Source organism: Orcinus orca, chromosome 11 (genome assembly GCF_937001465.1).
Source record: "Orcinus orca chromosome 11, mOrcOrc1.1, whole genome shotgun sequence".
Lineage (NCBI taxonomy): Eukaryota > Metazoa > Chordata > Mammalia > Artiodactyla > Delphinidae > Orcinus > Orcinus orca.
In genome coordinates, this window is record NC_064569.1 from 7,259,924 (window position 1) to 7,277,417 (window position 17,494).

Genomic DNA, 17,494 nt, shown 5'->3' on the forward strand with positions numbered 1-17,494 from the left:
CATGGAGGGAATGAAAAATGATCAGCAGGGGGAGAAATAGATTAGAGGTATAGATGTAGACACAGATGTATAAAATCACAAACAGGTCATATTTTATTGACAACGGAATCTTTAAATACAGTCTTATACAAACGAAAAATGGATAATATTAACTATACAAGCCTATTATCATTTACATAAATTTATTTCAACAAGTTTTGTAGATTTGTGCTATGTAATTTATGGCTAACACAGTTAAAGTCACTTGGTGCTACTTCAGTTAAAAGTATCAGCTTTAAACACAGACACACACAGACACACACATAATCAATCAATCAATCAAACACTAATATTCCAAACTTACAAGATCACTAATTTACAGAATAAATACTGTTTTTAAAAATAGTGGTAAGGAAGTTAGGTTAAAAAGCTGTCGCTTGAAATTTTTTAGCTTGGATGCAGGAAACGTCAGCAAAATGAATATATGTAAGAAGACAGCCTTATTTTGTTGATGTTGGATGTAACTGCTTCACAATTAAAACTACACACATCGCAAATGCATAACTTCAGGTTGTTAAAGCTATGATCTCCTTGCTAGTTTGAACTGCAGCTTTATAGCTCTAAAGAAGCTTGCTAACAATTTACATAAATGGATTGAAAATATAATTTTTTTCTGATTCAAATTAAAAATACAGAAACACTAATACAATGTTGCAAGAATAATTAAGAACTATTACCTTTTAGCCAAGAGGCCACAGCACCTCCAGTAACTCTCCCATAATACCAAAGGGAACAGATTTCACTTGCTATGAAAGGTAGATCTGGGCCATAGTCCTGTTTCTGTCATACACTAGACATGTGAAGGTGAGCTCTTTGGCTTCCCAAGGGTTTTGTGTCCACAGCTATAGAATTAAAGGAGTTAAAGGTAAAGGTGGCCTGTAAGGGACTTTTCCACTCAAAAAGAAATTAAGTCAGCTTGAGACTCCCCACTATGGGAAGACTTTTAAAGTAGAGTAAGATTCTCACAGAAAAATATGATTTTTTCCACCAAAACACTACGCAAAAGCACATTATCTTGAATGAATTAAACAAGAATAACTAAGGCCATCATGACTGAAAATGTTCTATGACCGAGAATGTTTTCTCTGTTCCCACGATGCATGTACATTCTTCCCTAGTCTAATTGGTTCTTCTTTTCTGTCCTCATAACAGGGAACCCTTCCTAGGCTTCTTGTTGAATGCTGCTCCAGGTATCTTACAAATCCTACTTGTCTTAAAGTCACAAGGAAAATCATTCCAGGCCCATTTGTCTTTGTCATTAACAAAGACAACACATTTTTCTTTCTGGTAGTTGTTGGGTTTACCCTCGGGCCAGAATCTGAAATGTGTGTGTGTGTGTGTGTGTCTATACATGTTGGGTGTGTATGGCAGAGGCCAGAGGACAAGGAAGAGAAAATGCTCCTAGTGAAACAGTTAGAGCTGCACTGTCCAACACAAGCGTAGTAGTCTACTAGTATAGAGGTTACTCAACACACTATGCTCTATTCCGAGTAAGCTTCCTTACATTGGTATACTCCAACCCAAAATGAATTCTGCTTGCTGTCTTCTTCTCACCTTTGCCTATAAAGCTCTTTTGCCCCAGTCAGTATACTCACACCATCTGTGGGTTCAATGGTGTCTTGTCCACCCAATGCCACTGGCTTTCAAGGTTCTCATCTGTAAGTCCCAGGAAATATGAAAATCGCTATCCAAAAATTGAGTGATAACGTTCTGCATAAAAATGTGAATTTTTATAAGTATATTTGCCTTTACCAGGTGATAGCTGTTATGTTAGGAACAGAGGAAAGAAGTCAAATAAAGTACTAGTTAAGCACAAAAGCACTGGCATAAGATCTGTTTTCACATCCCCCCTCTGGCGTTTATTCCACAATGTTAACAAGTGCTTTAATTTCACCAAATCCCAGTTTTCTCAACTCCAAAAGGCATGACTCCACTATTCATAGAGTCACTGTGAAGATTAAGTGAGATCAACTTGCAAATCACTTAGCACAGTACTTAATAGGATTGGATTTCTAGGAACTTTTATTTTTAAAATTACCTTCTTCAATTGTTTGTGTATTTCATTAAACTCCATTTTATTCAGGAGCTGGTGAACCTATAGTTGCAAAGCCATGGAAACAGAATCCTCCAGGAAACCCTGCTAACCAAGAATAGAATCTGAGTCATGGTATCGTACATATATGGAAATATATTACATGAGGAAATAAATTTCAGTTCAAATTGAATTTACCTTGAGATTTTTTTTTTTTTTAGAATGACAACCATACTTCTGAATTATTTTTCCTGTGCTCTATTCTGAGAAGCTATTTCAATCCTGATTAACCATTCATTTATTTACTTACTCATGAAATATTTATCAGGACCTATCTAAGTGTGCCTAGCACTGCAAAGGCCATTGGAGATGCAAAGATGCTTAAGGCATGGCTCCAGCCCTCTACAAAGTAGGACTCATGGGAACACTGAAGTAAGTGCCATGGTCACACGATGCACAAAGTACCGCGGAAGTATCTCCAAACTAGAATAGGAAAGATGGAGCAGAGAAGGTGGTCAGGGTAGTTTTCTGTAGAAAATAACATATGAATCAAATCTGGGAAGACCAGAAGAACTTGGCCATGTGAAGAAAAATGAGAGAGGAAGAAAAGTCTTTCCAGGTAGTTGGAAGAGATGAAGCAAAGGCACAGAGGTATAGCAGAGCACAGAAATTCCTCTTTCTCTGCAAAGAGATTCAAACCAGCAGAGAAACGGATGTAAGCCTCTCAACATACCTGCTCAGCTTCTGTGCTGATGGTGGCCAGATGAGCCCCTGTCCCCATACAGTGTCTTTCACTCTGAGCCCACGTCTTGCTGTCATTAAAAACAGCAGTTGGACTGGAAGGCTCTCCAGCCCACAAGACAGCAATTCCAGGTGACCCCTCATGTGAAAACTGAAAGGAAAATTAGTTACACCATGTATGTCATCTGTAACAGATTGCATAACTATTTCACTACCTAATATCCAACTAACATTTATGAGAATAATACCAGGATTACCAAAGTCATTCTGTCCCTCCCTTTTTAAAAATCCTGAAAATTGGGCTTCCCTGGTGGCGCAGTGGTTGAGAGTCCGCCTGCCGATGCAGGGGACACGGGTTCGTGCCCCGGTCCGGGAAGATCCCACATGCCGCAGAGAGGCTGGGCCTGTGAGCCATGGCCGCTGAGCCTGCGCGTCGGGAGTCTGTGCTCTGCAACAGGAGAGGCCACAACAGTGAGAGGCCCGCGTACCGCAAAAAAAAATTTTAAAAAGCCAACCAAGAATAATGTTTAAAATCCATGAATTGATGCAATGCTATAAAATTTCAAATTAGCAGGTCGATGGCATACTCAAGTCACTGGGCAGCTCTGTACATCTTCTAGAAAGAAGGAATGGACTCTGCATGCATTGGAAAAGAGGTATATATGTACAGCATTTAAAGGAGGACAACAGGTATTCACTACAGACTAACGAACTCCATTTTAATGATTGTCAATTAAGCACAACAAGCATAAGATATTTTAAAATTAGCTTCCAAGAAGGATTCATATTGGTTTAGAAAATTTAAATAAAGGCATCTTACTCAATACTCCGTTTTGATGAAGATAGCCATTATAAACAAGGGAATGAAACAAATCTGGCTTGTTTTACAGACTAGTTATGGCAGCTCAAAACCATGTGCCCTTCACATTAATGAAGAAGATAGACAATATCAATAGTTTCCAAAGTAGGAAATACTTCAGGGATTTATCAAACAATGAAATACTTTATTTAAAAACACACAAAGATTTAGATTGCTACAGAGTTTGTGGAGAGAGATTTAAAAAATTCCTTCAGTCAAACAAAGTTAATGTAAATAACCCAAGCAATACACCCGGGAGAATATGAGTACCAGCTCATGCTAACTGTAATAACCTTGGAGCACTACTTAAAAAATACCTCTAAAGCAATGACAGTTCAGATTTGTTGATATGCCAGGCACTGTTTTAGGTACTGAACAGAAGTTAATTTGCATAATATTCACAAAATGAAGTATGTATTATTATCTTCCCACCTTCACAAATAACATATCCAAGTCTTTGAAAAGTTAAAAATTTGTCTGAGGGCTTCCCTAGTGGCGCAGTGGTTCAGAGTCCGCCTGCCGATGCAGGGGACACGGGTTCGTGCCCCGGTCCGGGAAGATCCCACATTCCGCGGAGAGGCTGGGCCTGTGAGCCATGGCCGCTGAGCCTGTGCGTCCGGAGCCTGTGCTCCGCAACGGGAGAGGCCACAGCAGTGAGAGGCCCGTGTACCGCAAAAAAAAAAAAAAAAAAAAAAAGGAAATATATCCTGTGTTCATGGATTGGAATAATTAATATTGCTAAAATGTCCATACTACTCAAGCCAGCTATAGATTCAACACAACCTCTATCAAAATTCCAATGGCATTTTTCACAGACATAGAAAAAATAATCCTAAGATTTGTGTGGAACTACAAAAGACCATAAAAAAGTAATAACCAAAGCAATCATGAGAAAAAAGAACAAAGCCGGAGGCATCATACTTCCTTATTTCAAATTATACTACAAAGCTATCATAATTAAAACATTAAAAAACTAGCATAAAAAGAGACACATAGGGCTTCCCTGGTGGCGCAGTGGTTGAGAGTCCGCCTGCCGGTGCAGGGGACACGGGTTCATGCCCTGGTCCAGGAAGATCCCACATGCCGCGGAGTGGCTGGGCCCGTGAGTCATGGCCACTGAGCCTGTGCGTCCGGAGCCTGTGCTCCGCAACAGGAGAGGCCACAACAGTGAGAGGCCCGCATACCGCAAAAAAGAAAAAGAGACACATAGACCAATGCAACTAAATAGAGGTGCAGAAATAAACTCCTGCATTTATAGTCAACTAATATTTGACAAGGGAGCCAAGAACACTCAATGAGAAAGGACAGTCTTTTCAACAAAACTATGTGTTGCAAGAACTGGATAACCACATGCAGAAAAATAAAATTGGACCACTATCTTAGACCACTCCCCAAAATTAACTCAAAATAGATTAAAGACTTAAACTAACACGTGATACCATAAAATTCCTAGAAGAAAACATATGGAGGAAGCTCCCTGACATCGGTCTTAGCCACAATTTTTTAGATATCACACCAAAAGCACAAGGTATGAAAGCAAAAATCAGGAAGTGGGAGTACATCAAACTAAAAAGCTTCTGCACAGCAAAAGACACAATCAAAAAAAAAGAAAGAAAGAAAGAAAAGACAACCTACGGAATAAGAGAAAATATTTGCAAACCATATATCTGATAAGAAGTTAATATCCAAAATATACAAAGAACTCATACAACTCAATAACAAAAACAATCCAATTTTTAAAATGTGCAGAGGAACTAAACGGACATTTTTCTTAAGAAGACATACAAATAGCCAAAAGATCATTTTTTTAGAGTCACGAGCAGTTGACTGACTCAGTGTGACTCAAGACCACAAAGAAACCATTTCTAATTCACACTGTTCTGAGTCCTGGGGTTGGGGCCCAGGCTGGCAAGAATGATGCTTGGGATCCATTCCCACGCAAACGCACTCAACATCACTAATCATCAGGGAAATGCAAATCAAAACCACAGTGAGATATCATCTCACATCTATTAGAATGGTTATCACCAAGACGACAAGAAGAGATAACAAGTGTTGGTGAGGATGTGGATCAAGGGGAACCCTAGCACACTCTTGGAGGGAATGAAAACTAGTCCAGCCACTATGGAAAACAGTACAGAGTTTCCTCAAAAGATTAAAAATAGAACTACTATATGATCCAGCAATTCCACTTCCGGGTATATATCCAAAGGAAATGAAAACAGGATACTGAAGAGATATATGCACTCCCATGTTTATTGCAGCATTATTCACAATAGCAAGGTATGGAAACAACCATAGGGTCCATTTGCAATGAATGGATAAAGAAGATGTGGTATACATATGCAAGAAAATATTATTTGGCCATAAGAAAGAAGGAAATCTTGCCATTTGCAATAACGTGGAGAGACCTTGAGGTTATTATGCGAGGTGAGAAAAATCAGAGAAAGACAAATAGTGTATTCTATGATACCACTTATATGTGGAATCTAAAAAAGCCAAACTCATAGAAACAGAGAGTAGACTGGTGGTTACCAGAGGCTAGGAGGTGGAGGAATTGGGGCGATGCAGTTTAAGGTTGCAAACTTTCAACCAGTAGATAAGTTCTGGAGATCTAATGCATAGTACAGTCATTATAGACATACCTTGGAGAAATCAAAGATCCAGTTCTAGACTACCAGAATAAAGCGAATATTGCAATAAAGCAAGTCACACAAATTTTTGGTTTCCCAGGGCATACAGAAGTTATGTCTATACTACACTGTAGTCTATTAAGTGTGCAGTAGTATTATGCCTTGAAAAACAATATACATACCTTAATTTTAAAATACGTTATTGCTAAAAAATGTTTTCCATCATCTGAGCCTGCAGCAAGTCACAGTAGTAACGTCAAAGATCACTGATGGGCTTCCCTGGTGGCGCAGTGGTTGAGAGTCCGCCTGCCGATGCAGGGGACACGGGTTCATGCCCCGGTCCGGGAAGATCCCACATGCCGCGGAGCGGCTGGGCCCGTGAGCCATGGCCGCTGAGCCTGCGCGTCTGGAGCCAGTGCTCCGCAACGGGAGAGGCCACGGCGGTGAGAGGCCCGCGTACCACAAAAAAAAAAAAAAAAATCACTGATCACAGATCACCATAACAAATATAATGATGAAAAGTTTTGAAATATTGTGAGAATTACCAGAACATGACACAGAGACACAAAGTGAGCAAATGCTATTGAAAAATGGCACTGATAGATTTCCTCGATGAAGTGTTGCTACAAACCTTCAATTTGTAAAAAGCATAGTATCTGCAAACTGCAATAAAGCAAAGTTCAATAAAATGAGGTATGCCTGTATAGACAATATTATATTACAAACTTCCAAGTTGCTAAGAGATTAGATCTGAGTTGCTCTCACCACAAAAAAGAAATGACAATTACATGACAGAAGTGTTAGCTGACACTCCGATTATTGCAATAAATGTATCACATTTTGTACACCTAAACATTTACAATGTTATGTGTCACATTTTGTACACCTAAACATTTACAATGTTATATGTCAATTATATCCCCATAAAAATTAATTTTTTTAAAAAAGGAAAGGATCTCATCATTTTGCCCTTATTCTTACCATGTTATTGCAATGCTAATAGGCAGAATTAGGATAGCCAGCCAAGCAGCAGTAGTAGAAGCAGTACTAACAGAGAATTTACCATATGCCAGGCTTTGTTCTAAGCACTTTAAATTTTTAACTTATTTTATTTTGACAATAACTCTATAAAGTAGGAACTATTATCTTCATTTTGCATACGAGGAAACCAAGGCAAATAAGGGTTAATTTGTCCAAGGTCAAAAAGCCAGTAAGTGGCAGAGTAAACTTTTGTGCCAAGGCAGTCTGTCTCTTTCCAAATTCATGCTCATAACCACTCCTCTTTACTTCCCATTAATCACCTATTTTGGTGGGACTGGGGAGGGGGGGGTCATTAAAATCAGTAAGTGTATTCCCTATTCAAAGATTTATTTAAGTATTAAAGTCTGAAGAAAGTATTATTCTGTTCTTCATTTTCCACCTACCCAAACAGCTGTTTTTCTACGTTCCCAACAAACTTCGGATCAGGTACATGTTTAGACTCCATAGATGAAATATCCGTTGACAGTCTTCATTTATGTCTTTAGGTGTCTCCCCTGCCACCAGGAAATCTGAGCAGTATTCGCCACCACTGTGCTAGGGTTGCTAGGGGGAGCCCGTCCTCTAGTGGTCCCATGCTGCTATGCAGCTAGTTAAAGCATTCACAGAAATTGCCAAGACATTTTTTTACTATTAGGTGCAGTGGCAGAACACACGTAAGACAAAAGAAAATACTAAAAAGCAAACAGCAACCTTCATGGTTGGTCTTAATGCATCATTGTGTGTAACTGAGGGGATGACACTAGTCTTAGATTGATAGGGCAGAACATGAGGTCTCAAAGGACAGTTATTTCACTCCTGAGATGTAGACTTCAGTATACTAGAGCTTTTTAAAAAACATACCACCCCCATATCTTAGTAACTTTCAAAAAGGGACTGAAAATGACAATTCTCATTCTGAAATAAATGTCATACGACATGGTTTCAACCATGGTTGCTGTGAAAACCATACCAAGCCTATACATTCCCCAGGCTGAAGGGACTTGCAAGTAAATGTAATCCTCTTCCTTTTCCCTTTCTTTCTCAAGAGAATATGTGATGGATGGGGAGCTCCTGAGTATGAGTTCTAGTCACAAACCATATGTATTTTCCTCATGTACAGTTAAGAGGCAATAACAGAAATGATTTTTTTTAAAAGCCAAAAAAAAGCTAAATATAACCAAGTGCAATCTTAGCCAGTTGTGATAACTGAGATCAGACACTAAGCTACCAGATTTATCAGCAGCTGCGTGACATGATATCCAGTTTTCCTTTTCCCAGGCCATAGCGTCTATGTACCAAAGTAAAATTTGTCTTCAATGCTACTTTCTTGGGCCCAAATATTAACTGACCCTGGAGCATATAAATGAGACCTTCTGCAACTATAACAAAGCATATAAGGAATACTTACGTCCTGTAGCTAGGAACAATCAAAATGAGAATGAGCGAAAAAAGGAAAAACCCAACTTTCTGATTTCTAGTCCCTCTTCACTGAAATCACTGTTAATTCAACAAGTATATATTTATGGCATAAGGAAAATATTGAGTAGATAAAAATGAAGACATGGTCCTTATATCAAAGAGCCCACAAACCAGTGAGAATTTCAACAGCAACCCCCCAAAACAAGGGAGATCACCTTTCAGACTGAGGGGATAAGTAACGTTTCACAAAGCAGCACTTTCCAGGATGGGAAGGATTTCACCAGGCAGGTAGAGAAGGGAAGGAATTCCAGGCAGAGGGAATCGCAAGCACTCAATGCCCATGCTGCTGATGACATCTGCAGAATGACTAGTGTGCGGGAGCAGACTGAGTGAAAGGGAAAACTGAGAGCTGAGGATGAAATGGTACTTTGGACTTTAATCTGTAAGCAAAGGAAAATTATTAAAGGTAATCAATGAGTAGGGGAGGAAAGGGCATGAGCAGGGTTTGGTTTCAGGAAGGTTATTCTGGTGTCAACACCTAAGCTGAACTAGGGCTGAGAAAGCTGGAGGCAAGCCAACTACCTAGAAGGTTATCGGAATGGAGGAAGTGAGGAGTAATAAAAGCTCACAGGACAACCGTGAAGGCAGATGTCAATGTCTAACCAAGGGGGTTGAGCTGGAAAAATTATCATCTGCATCTTCTACCCAAAAAACTCCCCTGCAGTTTAGGATACATGTTTATCCATGATAGTGCCTCACAACCTCAGTAATGATAAGAAAGGCCATGGTTGGGGAAGCCATCCAAGCCCTTCCCTGGGAGGGCGAATGGGGGAGGTGTATCAGAATCTCTGGAGAGAGCAGTATGTTATTTTAAATTGAAAACAAAAAAAGAGGAAAAAAAAAAAAAAGAAGTACCCATATCATTCTGATTCATCTCCTGTGACAATCACTGAATGAGAACTCCAAGATCCTTCTGGCTTCCAAAGTCTATGACTCTCACTTTAGTTCTATCTCATGCGTTGATTCCCTTCATTTATGCTGACCATAGTTCTGGGATATGAAAGGTGGCCTAGATCACAAAGATAATTTGAAGCAAATGAAATTAACTGTACCGGCAAATAAATAATAAATACAAATGATCTCGACAAGGAGACTCTGTGTGTTTAGAAACATGAGGACAGAGGTCTAGCCTTAACTTCTTAAAACCTCCATTTCTTGAAAATGAGTAATAGATATAAAATGTCCTTTTATTACCTACTGGCCACCTATATTGGGTCAATTAAATAAAAAAGATAATGAAACAGGCAAATAGAAAGATAAAAGAGACACTACCTCTTTCCATATTTTTAATTACCATTATTGCACCAATACAGCATACATATGCTCTATATACATATATCTTAAACTTCATTTTCAATTCTTCAGCAATTCAAATACATAATATATTATCATCTTGAGAATACAAAGAACACAACATAGAGGAAGATTGAGAAAATAGGCTCCCAGCAGTTAGTCACTAGTGAATCTATAGGCTTTCCTTTTAGTGTTTTCTATTGGAATTTTTAAATGTCCTGTCATGGCTCTGCAAGAATAGAGCTGCCTGGAACGGGAAGCAATGAAAAAAAAAAAAATGGACCCAAAGTTAAAAAGAGTCAAGAAGGAAATCCAAGAGAGAGAATCTATTTTGAAACTAAATATAAGGACTCCCTTCAGCCAGAGGGTACCATCCAAATAGATGCTAAGGGAAGAATGAGATCCTCCCGTTTCACTCTCAGAATTGCCCCTTAGCAGACAAAAGAGCTGGTGCCAGTTCATCTAAGAGCGGGACCCCTTCACAGCATTGTAAAAGGAATGGTGGGCAGAGAGAGGGGAAGTGGTGGGGGGCAACTTGCTTCTGAGATACTCCTGGTGATGGGTATTGCAGCCGTCGTTTGGGCAAAACCTACCACAGCTAAAGCCATGGCTCTCCAGCTTGCTTCATAAACGATGGTACATGTAATAGCAGCTTTCTGTTGAAGAGCTGGTGGACTGAAAAAATAACTGTGTATGAAAAGGAGCCAGATACCCAGGCAGCAAGGCAATGTGGGTACTGAACAAGAGTTAAGTGCTTTCAACCTCTCTGCTCTACAAATTAGATTAAAAACTCTAAACCCTTTAACTTTAGGACAAATAATGGGGCCATTACAAAGTAACGCTGTGCTTCAAATGCAGCAACTAGATGGAGCTGCAAGAAAGTAACTGCGTCTCTAGAAAATAAGTAGGGAAACATAGTCCCTTGAACCTCCTTCACCCGAGAGACACCCGGTGATCAGAGATGCTGCACTGTCAACAAAAGGAGAGTGGGGCGCCACCAACACAACCCTCTTGCCACAGGAGGACACATGCAAACGCACTAGAGGGTCAGGGGGCTGCACCCAGCACTGGATGTTCACTGAATAAGACAAGCCTGAGGGAGGATATATAGCAGAGACCCAGGAAACAGGTCTTTCTTCACACCTACCCCTATCAAAATTCTGAATCTGTAAACACTGTGATCAGTCTGTCCATTTTTAGAGTCTTCAGTTAATGGAAAAGGAAGTTCTGAGGGTTTTGTCTCCCCTGAAATTGCTAAACAGAGCTTCACAAAGAGGCACACAGGGTCATGAGATGATTCTGAAAGAAGTTAAAGAATTTAAAGATGGAGAAAATTTTACAGATGTTGGAGGTTATTTCCCCACCAAAGAGACCCTGGCCTTTAGAGCCCTGCAATAGCCACAAGTATCATAAGACTCACTATTCCCCTGCCCTGACAGTGAACAGGAGATAAGAAATACTTTCTTGGCTGTACAGCAAGGAACAACACCGGGGAGTGACACACCAGCCTGAACGCAATGGAGAAGCTATGAAAACAACCGTTCAGTAATTTTGGTTCTGGGGAGGGAAGGGGTTCCGAGCTCCCCTCACAGATGGGTGCCCTCAAGGTCATTTTGATTCTTCAAGTCTGTCCTTAACATCCTGCTGTGCTCCTCAGAACTGGACCCAGTTGGATGGCTGTGGTGCCTGGTTTGGAACAGAGCTGCAAGACAGAACAGAGAGATAGCCAAAGGCATATTAGGATAGGGACTCCATCCCTAACAGTAAGAAATTTCTGCCCAGAGTTCCTGAAACTATACTTCACAGCAATTCTACTTATTAAGGCCTGAGATATTCTACTCAAGCTTCATGCTACAGCTTTGTTATCCCACCATCCCCAGCACTCCTATACTTCCTTACCTAGAATTCCTGCTGAAGACTCTATATGACCTACAAATGCCCTGCTTTCCCAGATCAGAGACTTCATTTGACTGTACATACATCATCGATACCCTGGTTGAGAGTACGCTGGTTTCCCTATGCTAATACCTGGATGCAGTGCTAAAGTCACCCCACAAGTCATTGCTTGCAGAAACTGGAGCTGGTGCTGGTGTCGTTACAGGAGCAGGAGAATCCAAATCTAAAAGGATATCTGAATACAAGGTAAGAGAAGAAATAAGAAAAGGGGAAACATAATAAAAATTTTAGAAACAAAAACTTATGTTCTCACAAAAACCTATACGTAAATGTTCACAGTGACTGTGCTTGTAACAGCCAAAAACTGGAAACGACCCAGATGCTTTTCCATGGGTGATGGTTAAACATACTGTGGTACATCCATACCATGGAATACTACTCAGCAATAAACAGGAACAAATTGTTGATATATACAACTTGATGACTCTCAAGGGAATCATCCTGAGTGGGAAAGGTCAATCCCAAAGGTTATATACTATATGGTTCCATTTATGTAACATTCCTGAAGTGACAAAATTAGAGATGGAGAACAGATTAGTGACTGATTGCTGAGGGTTAGGGATCGTGGGGAGAGGCAAAGAGGTGTGGCTATAAAGGGCGACACAAGGGATCCTTGTCGTGGTGGAACTGTTCAGTATCCTGACCACGGTGGTGGATCCAGGAACCGACACATGATAAAACTGCACAGAACTACAGCCGACCCTTGAACCACATGGGTCTGAACTGCATGAGTCCACTTACGCAGGGGTTTTTTTTCAAAGAACACTCACTATAGTACGACGTGATCGGTGGTTGGCTGAATCTGCAGATTCGGAACCGCAGATACGGAGGGACAACTATGAAGTTATACACAGATTTCTGACTGCATGGGGGGGGGCGCGGGTGAGCAGAGAGGAAGTGGTCAGTGCACCTGAGCCCTGCACTGTTCAAGGGTCAACTGCACACACAAATGAGAATACGTAAAAAGGACAAAATCTGGACTTCCCTGGTGGCGCAGTGGTTGAGAATCCACCTGCCAATGCAGGAGACATGGGTTCGAGCCCTGGTCCGGGAAGATCCCACGTGCCGCGGAGCAACTAGGCCCGTGCGCCACAACTGCTAAGTCTGCACTCTAGAGCCTGCAAGCCACAACTACTGAAACCTGCGTGCCTAGAGCCCATGCTCCGCAACAAGAGAGGGCACCGCAATGAGAAGCCCACACATTGCAATGAGGAGTGGCCCCCACTCGCCGCAACTGGAGAAAGCCCGTGCACAGCGACAAAGACCCAATGCAGCCAAAAAAAAAAAAAAACAGACGAAATCTAAGTAAGATGAGGAGATGGTGTCAATTTTGCAAAATGTTGAGGGTAACTGGGTAAAGGGTATGTGGAATTCCTTTGTATTATTTTTTACAACTGCATGTGAATCTACAATTACCAAATTTAATTTTAAAAAATAAAAATAAATAAACCTTAGATACTATCCTTAGTGCCTTCTGGCAACACTTACCAAAAGAAGTAGCCTGTAACCACTTTTACCTCAAAAATTCCAGAAGGAGAAGGTTTGCTCTTAACAATCAATTACAAATGATTAATGATATAATTTAAAACTTAAATTGTATTAAATTATAATTAACTAATTAATGATATAACTTAAAACTCCCAGATTCTAATACTAGGTTCTCTAATCTTAGGAAAATTCCTTCCCAAGTTCTAATTTGTCATCCTTTAAATGGAAGTAACTATATCTATTCTTTTTTCCCACCAGACAGTAAAGAAAAACGAAAATGTACTCATAAACACAGATGTCGTCTCATTTCCTCTCATGGCCCTTGTGAAGAAATGAAACGGATTAAGAAGTGACATTCACTGAGTGGCTACTATATTCCAAGAACTGGGCTAGGTGCCACCACATCATTTCACCCTCACAGTCTTAGGGTAGTTTTACATCTCCATTTTACAGGTAAGGATACTGAGACTCAGAGAAATTAAATAATGTTAGCCAACACATTCAGATAAAAAGTAGCAGAGCCATGACCAAAATCTTGTCCCATCTGACTCTCAGGCCCACTAGCATCTCTTTCACCAAGGTACAATGAAGGAAACAGTCTTCTCAATATCTACTCATTTTCGGCCAAAGAACCACCCAGAACCATGACTCTCAGCTCACTAAAAATCTTCAATGCCTTGCTAGAGGTTTCCAGAATCACCTTGTCAGTGTCAAGTGCCATTTAACAGCAAAACCATCAACACTCTCCTTGGCAAACAGGTGTTACCCAGTTAAACCCTAAGATATGATTTCTCAAGGTTAAAGTGCTAGAGACAGTTACCTGCATCAGTACCTCCATGACTGGACTTTGGTACGGGCGGTGGAGTGACATGATTGCTGATGGCAACTGAGGAGGACGGTGGGGGAATTGTGACTCTGCCTCCAGGCGGGGGTGGGAGTAAGCTTAGGCCCCCAGCCGCTGTAGTCTTGGGCCTAGAAGCACCTCCTTTCTTGGTTGTGATGTTCTACAAAAGAAAAAAAAGCAGCAGAGTGAGAGAAAGAAAAAGAATATGTCACAGGCTTATGGAAATACAAGGAGGGGTGGGGGGAACCATACTCACCCCAATACTCAACTTGATGGTCTGCCCCTCCTTGAAGCCCAGATCCAACTTGGGACGATTATCCATTTCCTGAGATTCTTTGGAAATCTCAGATTCCTGCTTTACCCACCTTCAGTAAAAGAGTAAGTTATTTTAATTGGGATTCCCTGAAAGCGGAGTCTGACACACAAATTTGAGTGTAGCTAATTTATGTGAAACATGATTCCAGAAAGTAGAGTAAGGGAACATGAGATGTGAGAAAGGAAAGGAAGAAAAGCCAAGAGAGGGCAACTGGGGTTCAATACCGCTGAGGAACCATTCAAAATGCATATTAAACTTGTCCCTCCAAAAGAGGGCACTCAGCCACCAATTCCCATCCCCCACGGTTGAGGGCGGCCCCTGAGGGGGTGTTAATCCCTCAGTCCTTCCAGGTTGCCCCCCTTGCTAACTGGGTGGCCTTCCACAATTTCAGGAAGTCCTAAGGCAGAAAAGCCTGCCCTTGAGGTAGGAAGCCGACAGTGTGCACGGTGCTGTCTACCACAGCTGAGCCAAAATCGAATGGGCTGAAGAAATACTGCAACAGGCACAAAACATGTCAGCTACATGGAGTAACAACACTGGCACATAACTCCCCTCATAGCTCACAGACAGCCCTGCTGCTACTGTTATGCCTCCCTCAGCCACCTAAAAGCAAGGGCAAATTCCCCAGAGGCATAAACAAAAGCCCCATCTCAAACCACTGTACGAGGGATTAAAAACATATTCTAGCTATAAGGAAAGGATAGAATAGATACAAATATAATGTAAGAAAACAGAGTGAATGGGAAGATTTATATTCACGTGAACTAGTTTACCAAGTAAAGAAACCAGGAGGTAAAAGAGATAGTGCCCACTCAGCTGAGGAGCAGCACTCCCCAAACATTTAACCTGGTAAATAAAGACAGGCTTCACTCACTTGAAGTGATCTTGCAAAGAGACATTAAAGTCAAAGGCATCACCCCGATCTGAGAAGCCAATGCCAATGAAAGCACTACGCCCTGCGAAAAAGACAGGAATCTTCAGAACAGGAAGTATCCCTTAGCGCAAACTCTATCCAATGAAAATATCAATGTAATATTTACCCTAACTAGATAACATCTGTGAATGTGAAATATTTTCTCCTGGACCAGGGATCGGCAAACTGCATGCAGCCCATGGGCCAAATGCTGCCAGAGCTTGTTCCTGTAAATAAAGTTTCACTGGAACAAAGGCACACCAGTTTGTTTACACACCATCCATGGCAGCGTTCACATTACATCAACAGAACTGAGTAGTTGCAAGAGATCATCTGGCCCACAAAACCTAAAATATTTATTATCTGTGTATTTACAGAAAAAATTTGCCAGCCTCTGATTGGAGAAAAGATGATTGCCATAAACACAGATGATGTAAGATAGTCCCACAAAAAACCACCACAACAATGAACAGGCAATATGTGTCAATTCTTTGGTTAGATAAACATTTTGATTTATTTACGTCTACTTTTAATAACCACATCTTGAAACTTGTGCTCACATCTATTACAAACATGTTAATCCTTCTCCTTTAGCAACTAGAGTTAACTCTGGACAAAGGGGAGGAAAAATTTAGTAAACTGAAGTAAGATAAATGCATTGGGGCACACTTCTGTTGAAGTGCATTAACTATTTTCCTAATCTCAACCCATTCTAAATCCCTGATCCCTTACCAGTACCATCCTGGATCCGGATTACAAAGTAGCGGCTGGAATCTGTCACTGTCTCCACAGCAATACCAGGATATTGTTCTACTGGTGCTTGAGCAAAGAGCTCCCCTGACAGGTAAGGAAAAGACTTCTTTGAGCAAAGGAAGCAAAATTTAAAACTCAATTAACAAGTATTTCCATGCCAGTCCCCAATTTGAAGGTATTTATAAAAGAACACCAAACCAATATCCTTAATATGTTAGAGAGTCACCAGCACAGATTACCTGAAACTTTATCCTCAAGTTTGATATAAGCAATCTTCCCTTTTGAAGTGATTCGGAGACGACCAGTCCAATCAGGTTGATCTAATTTCCAGTCAGATGCCCTAGGATAGGAAAATGGAGAAGCCTCAGGCCTCGGGTCCACGTCTTTAATACACTAAAAACCTACGCAGAATCATTTGCCATACTTCTATTTCCCTCTTCTGAATTGCTTACTCTTTCTACGTATTAAATAATCAAAAGACTAACTCATGATTCTCTCTATACAGATGCCTCATGTTACACACAGTCCAAAGCAAATAGAAGAAATGTTACTACTTAAGTCCAAAAAGCATCAATAAAAGTAAAAAGTACAAAAAAAAAAGCAATTTAAAAATTTATCACAATGACACTATTTTATATAGTACCGTAGATGGTATTTTATATAATAGTGTTTTGCTGATCAGGGAACAACAAGGTCTACTAAGTGAAATATATTAGGTACAGAAGCCTCCCAAATCCCTAAACATATTACCTTTCACTGAATTCAACCAATATTTACAGAGTGTATATTAAGTTGCAGGTACTGTTCTAGGTACTTGGGATACAAGAGGGAACCAAATTTAAAGCCGTCATGAAGCTTTCATTCTAACAGAAGATAGATAATAAAAAAGAAGCAATAAATAAGTAAAATAATTAACATCTCAGAAGGTGATAACTGCTACGGTAAAAAGAAAATGCAGGGCTTCCCTTGTGGCGCAGTGGTTGAGAGTTCGCCTGCCGATGCAGGGGACACGGGTTCGTGCCCCGGTCCAGGAGGATCCCACATGCCACGGAGCGGCTGGGCCCGTGAGCCATGGCCGCTGAGCCTGTGCGTCCGGAGCCTGTGCTCCGCAACGGGAGAGGCCACAAC

General features: G+C 40.7%; 2 protein-coding genes across 4 annotated transcripts in view; both read right to left on the reverse strand.

Moving 5' to 3' along the window:
- The window catches only part of NECAP1 (NECAP endocytosis associated 1), a 37,947-nt gene that overhangs the window by 16,072 nt on the left and 4,381 nt on the right, over positions 1–17,494 (reverse strand). Inside the window, exons 2-9 of one of the 3 annotated variants that reach the window (XM_004279096.3) lie at positions 16,606–16,706; positions 16,346–16,450; positions 15,575–15,656; positions 14,641–14,749; positions 14,361–14,544; positions 12,125–12,227; positions 6,487–11,798; positions 2,078–2,963 (exon numbers count right to left, since the gene is read on the reverse strand). In XM_004279096.3, the coding sequence (XP_004279144.1) occupies positions 11,750–11,798; positions 12,125–12,227; positions 14,361–14,544; positions 14,641–14,749; positions 15,575–15,656; positions 16,346–16,450; positions 16,606–16,706 (733 nt within the window). In that variant the 3' untranslated portion in view covers positions 2,078–2,963; positions 6,487–11,749. Of the gene's footprint in view, positions 1–2,077; positions 2,964–6,486; positions 11,799–11,995; positions 12,228–12,304; positions 12,555–14,360; positions 14,545–14,640; positions 14,750–15,574; positions 15,657–16,345; positions 16,451–16,605; positions 16,707–17,494 lie in introns of those variants that run through there. The other 2 variants (XM_049694899.1, XM_033404362.2) reach the window with 2 other exon arrangements.
- Positions 1,003–8,607, reverse strand: LOC117196312 (C-type lectin domain family 4 member D-like). Its single transcript, XM_033404177.1, is given in 6 exon segments — positions 1,003–1,357; positions 1,635–1,725; positions 1,728–1,749; positions 2,805–2,898; positions 2,900–2,951; positions 8,553–8,607. Coding segments are annotated over 6 exon segments (489 nt in total). The 3' UTR covers positions 1,003–1,182.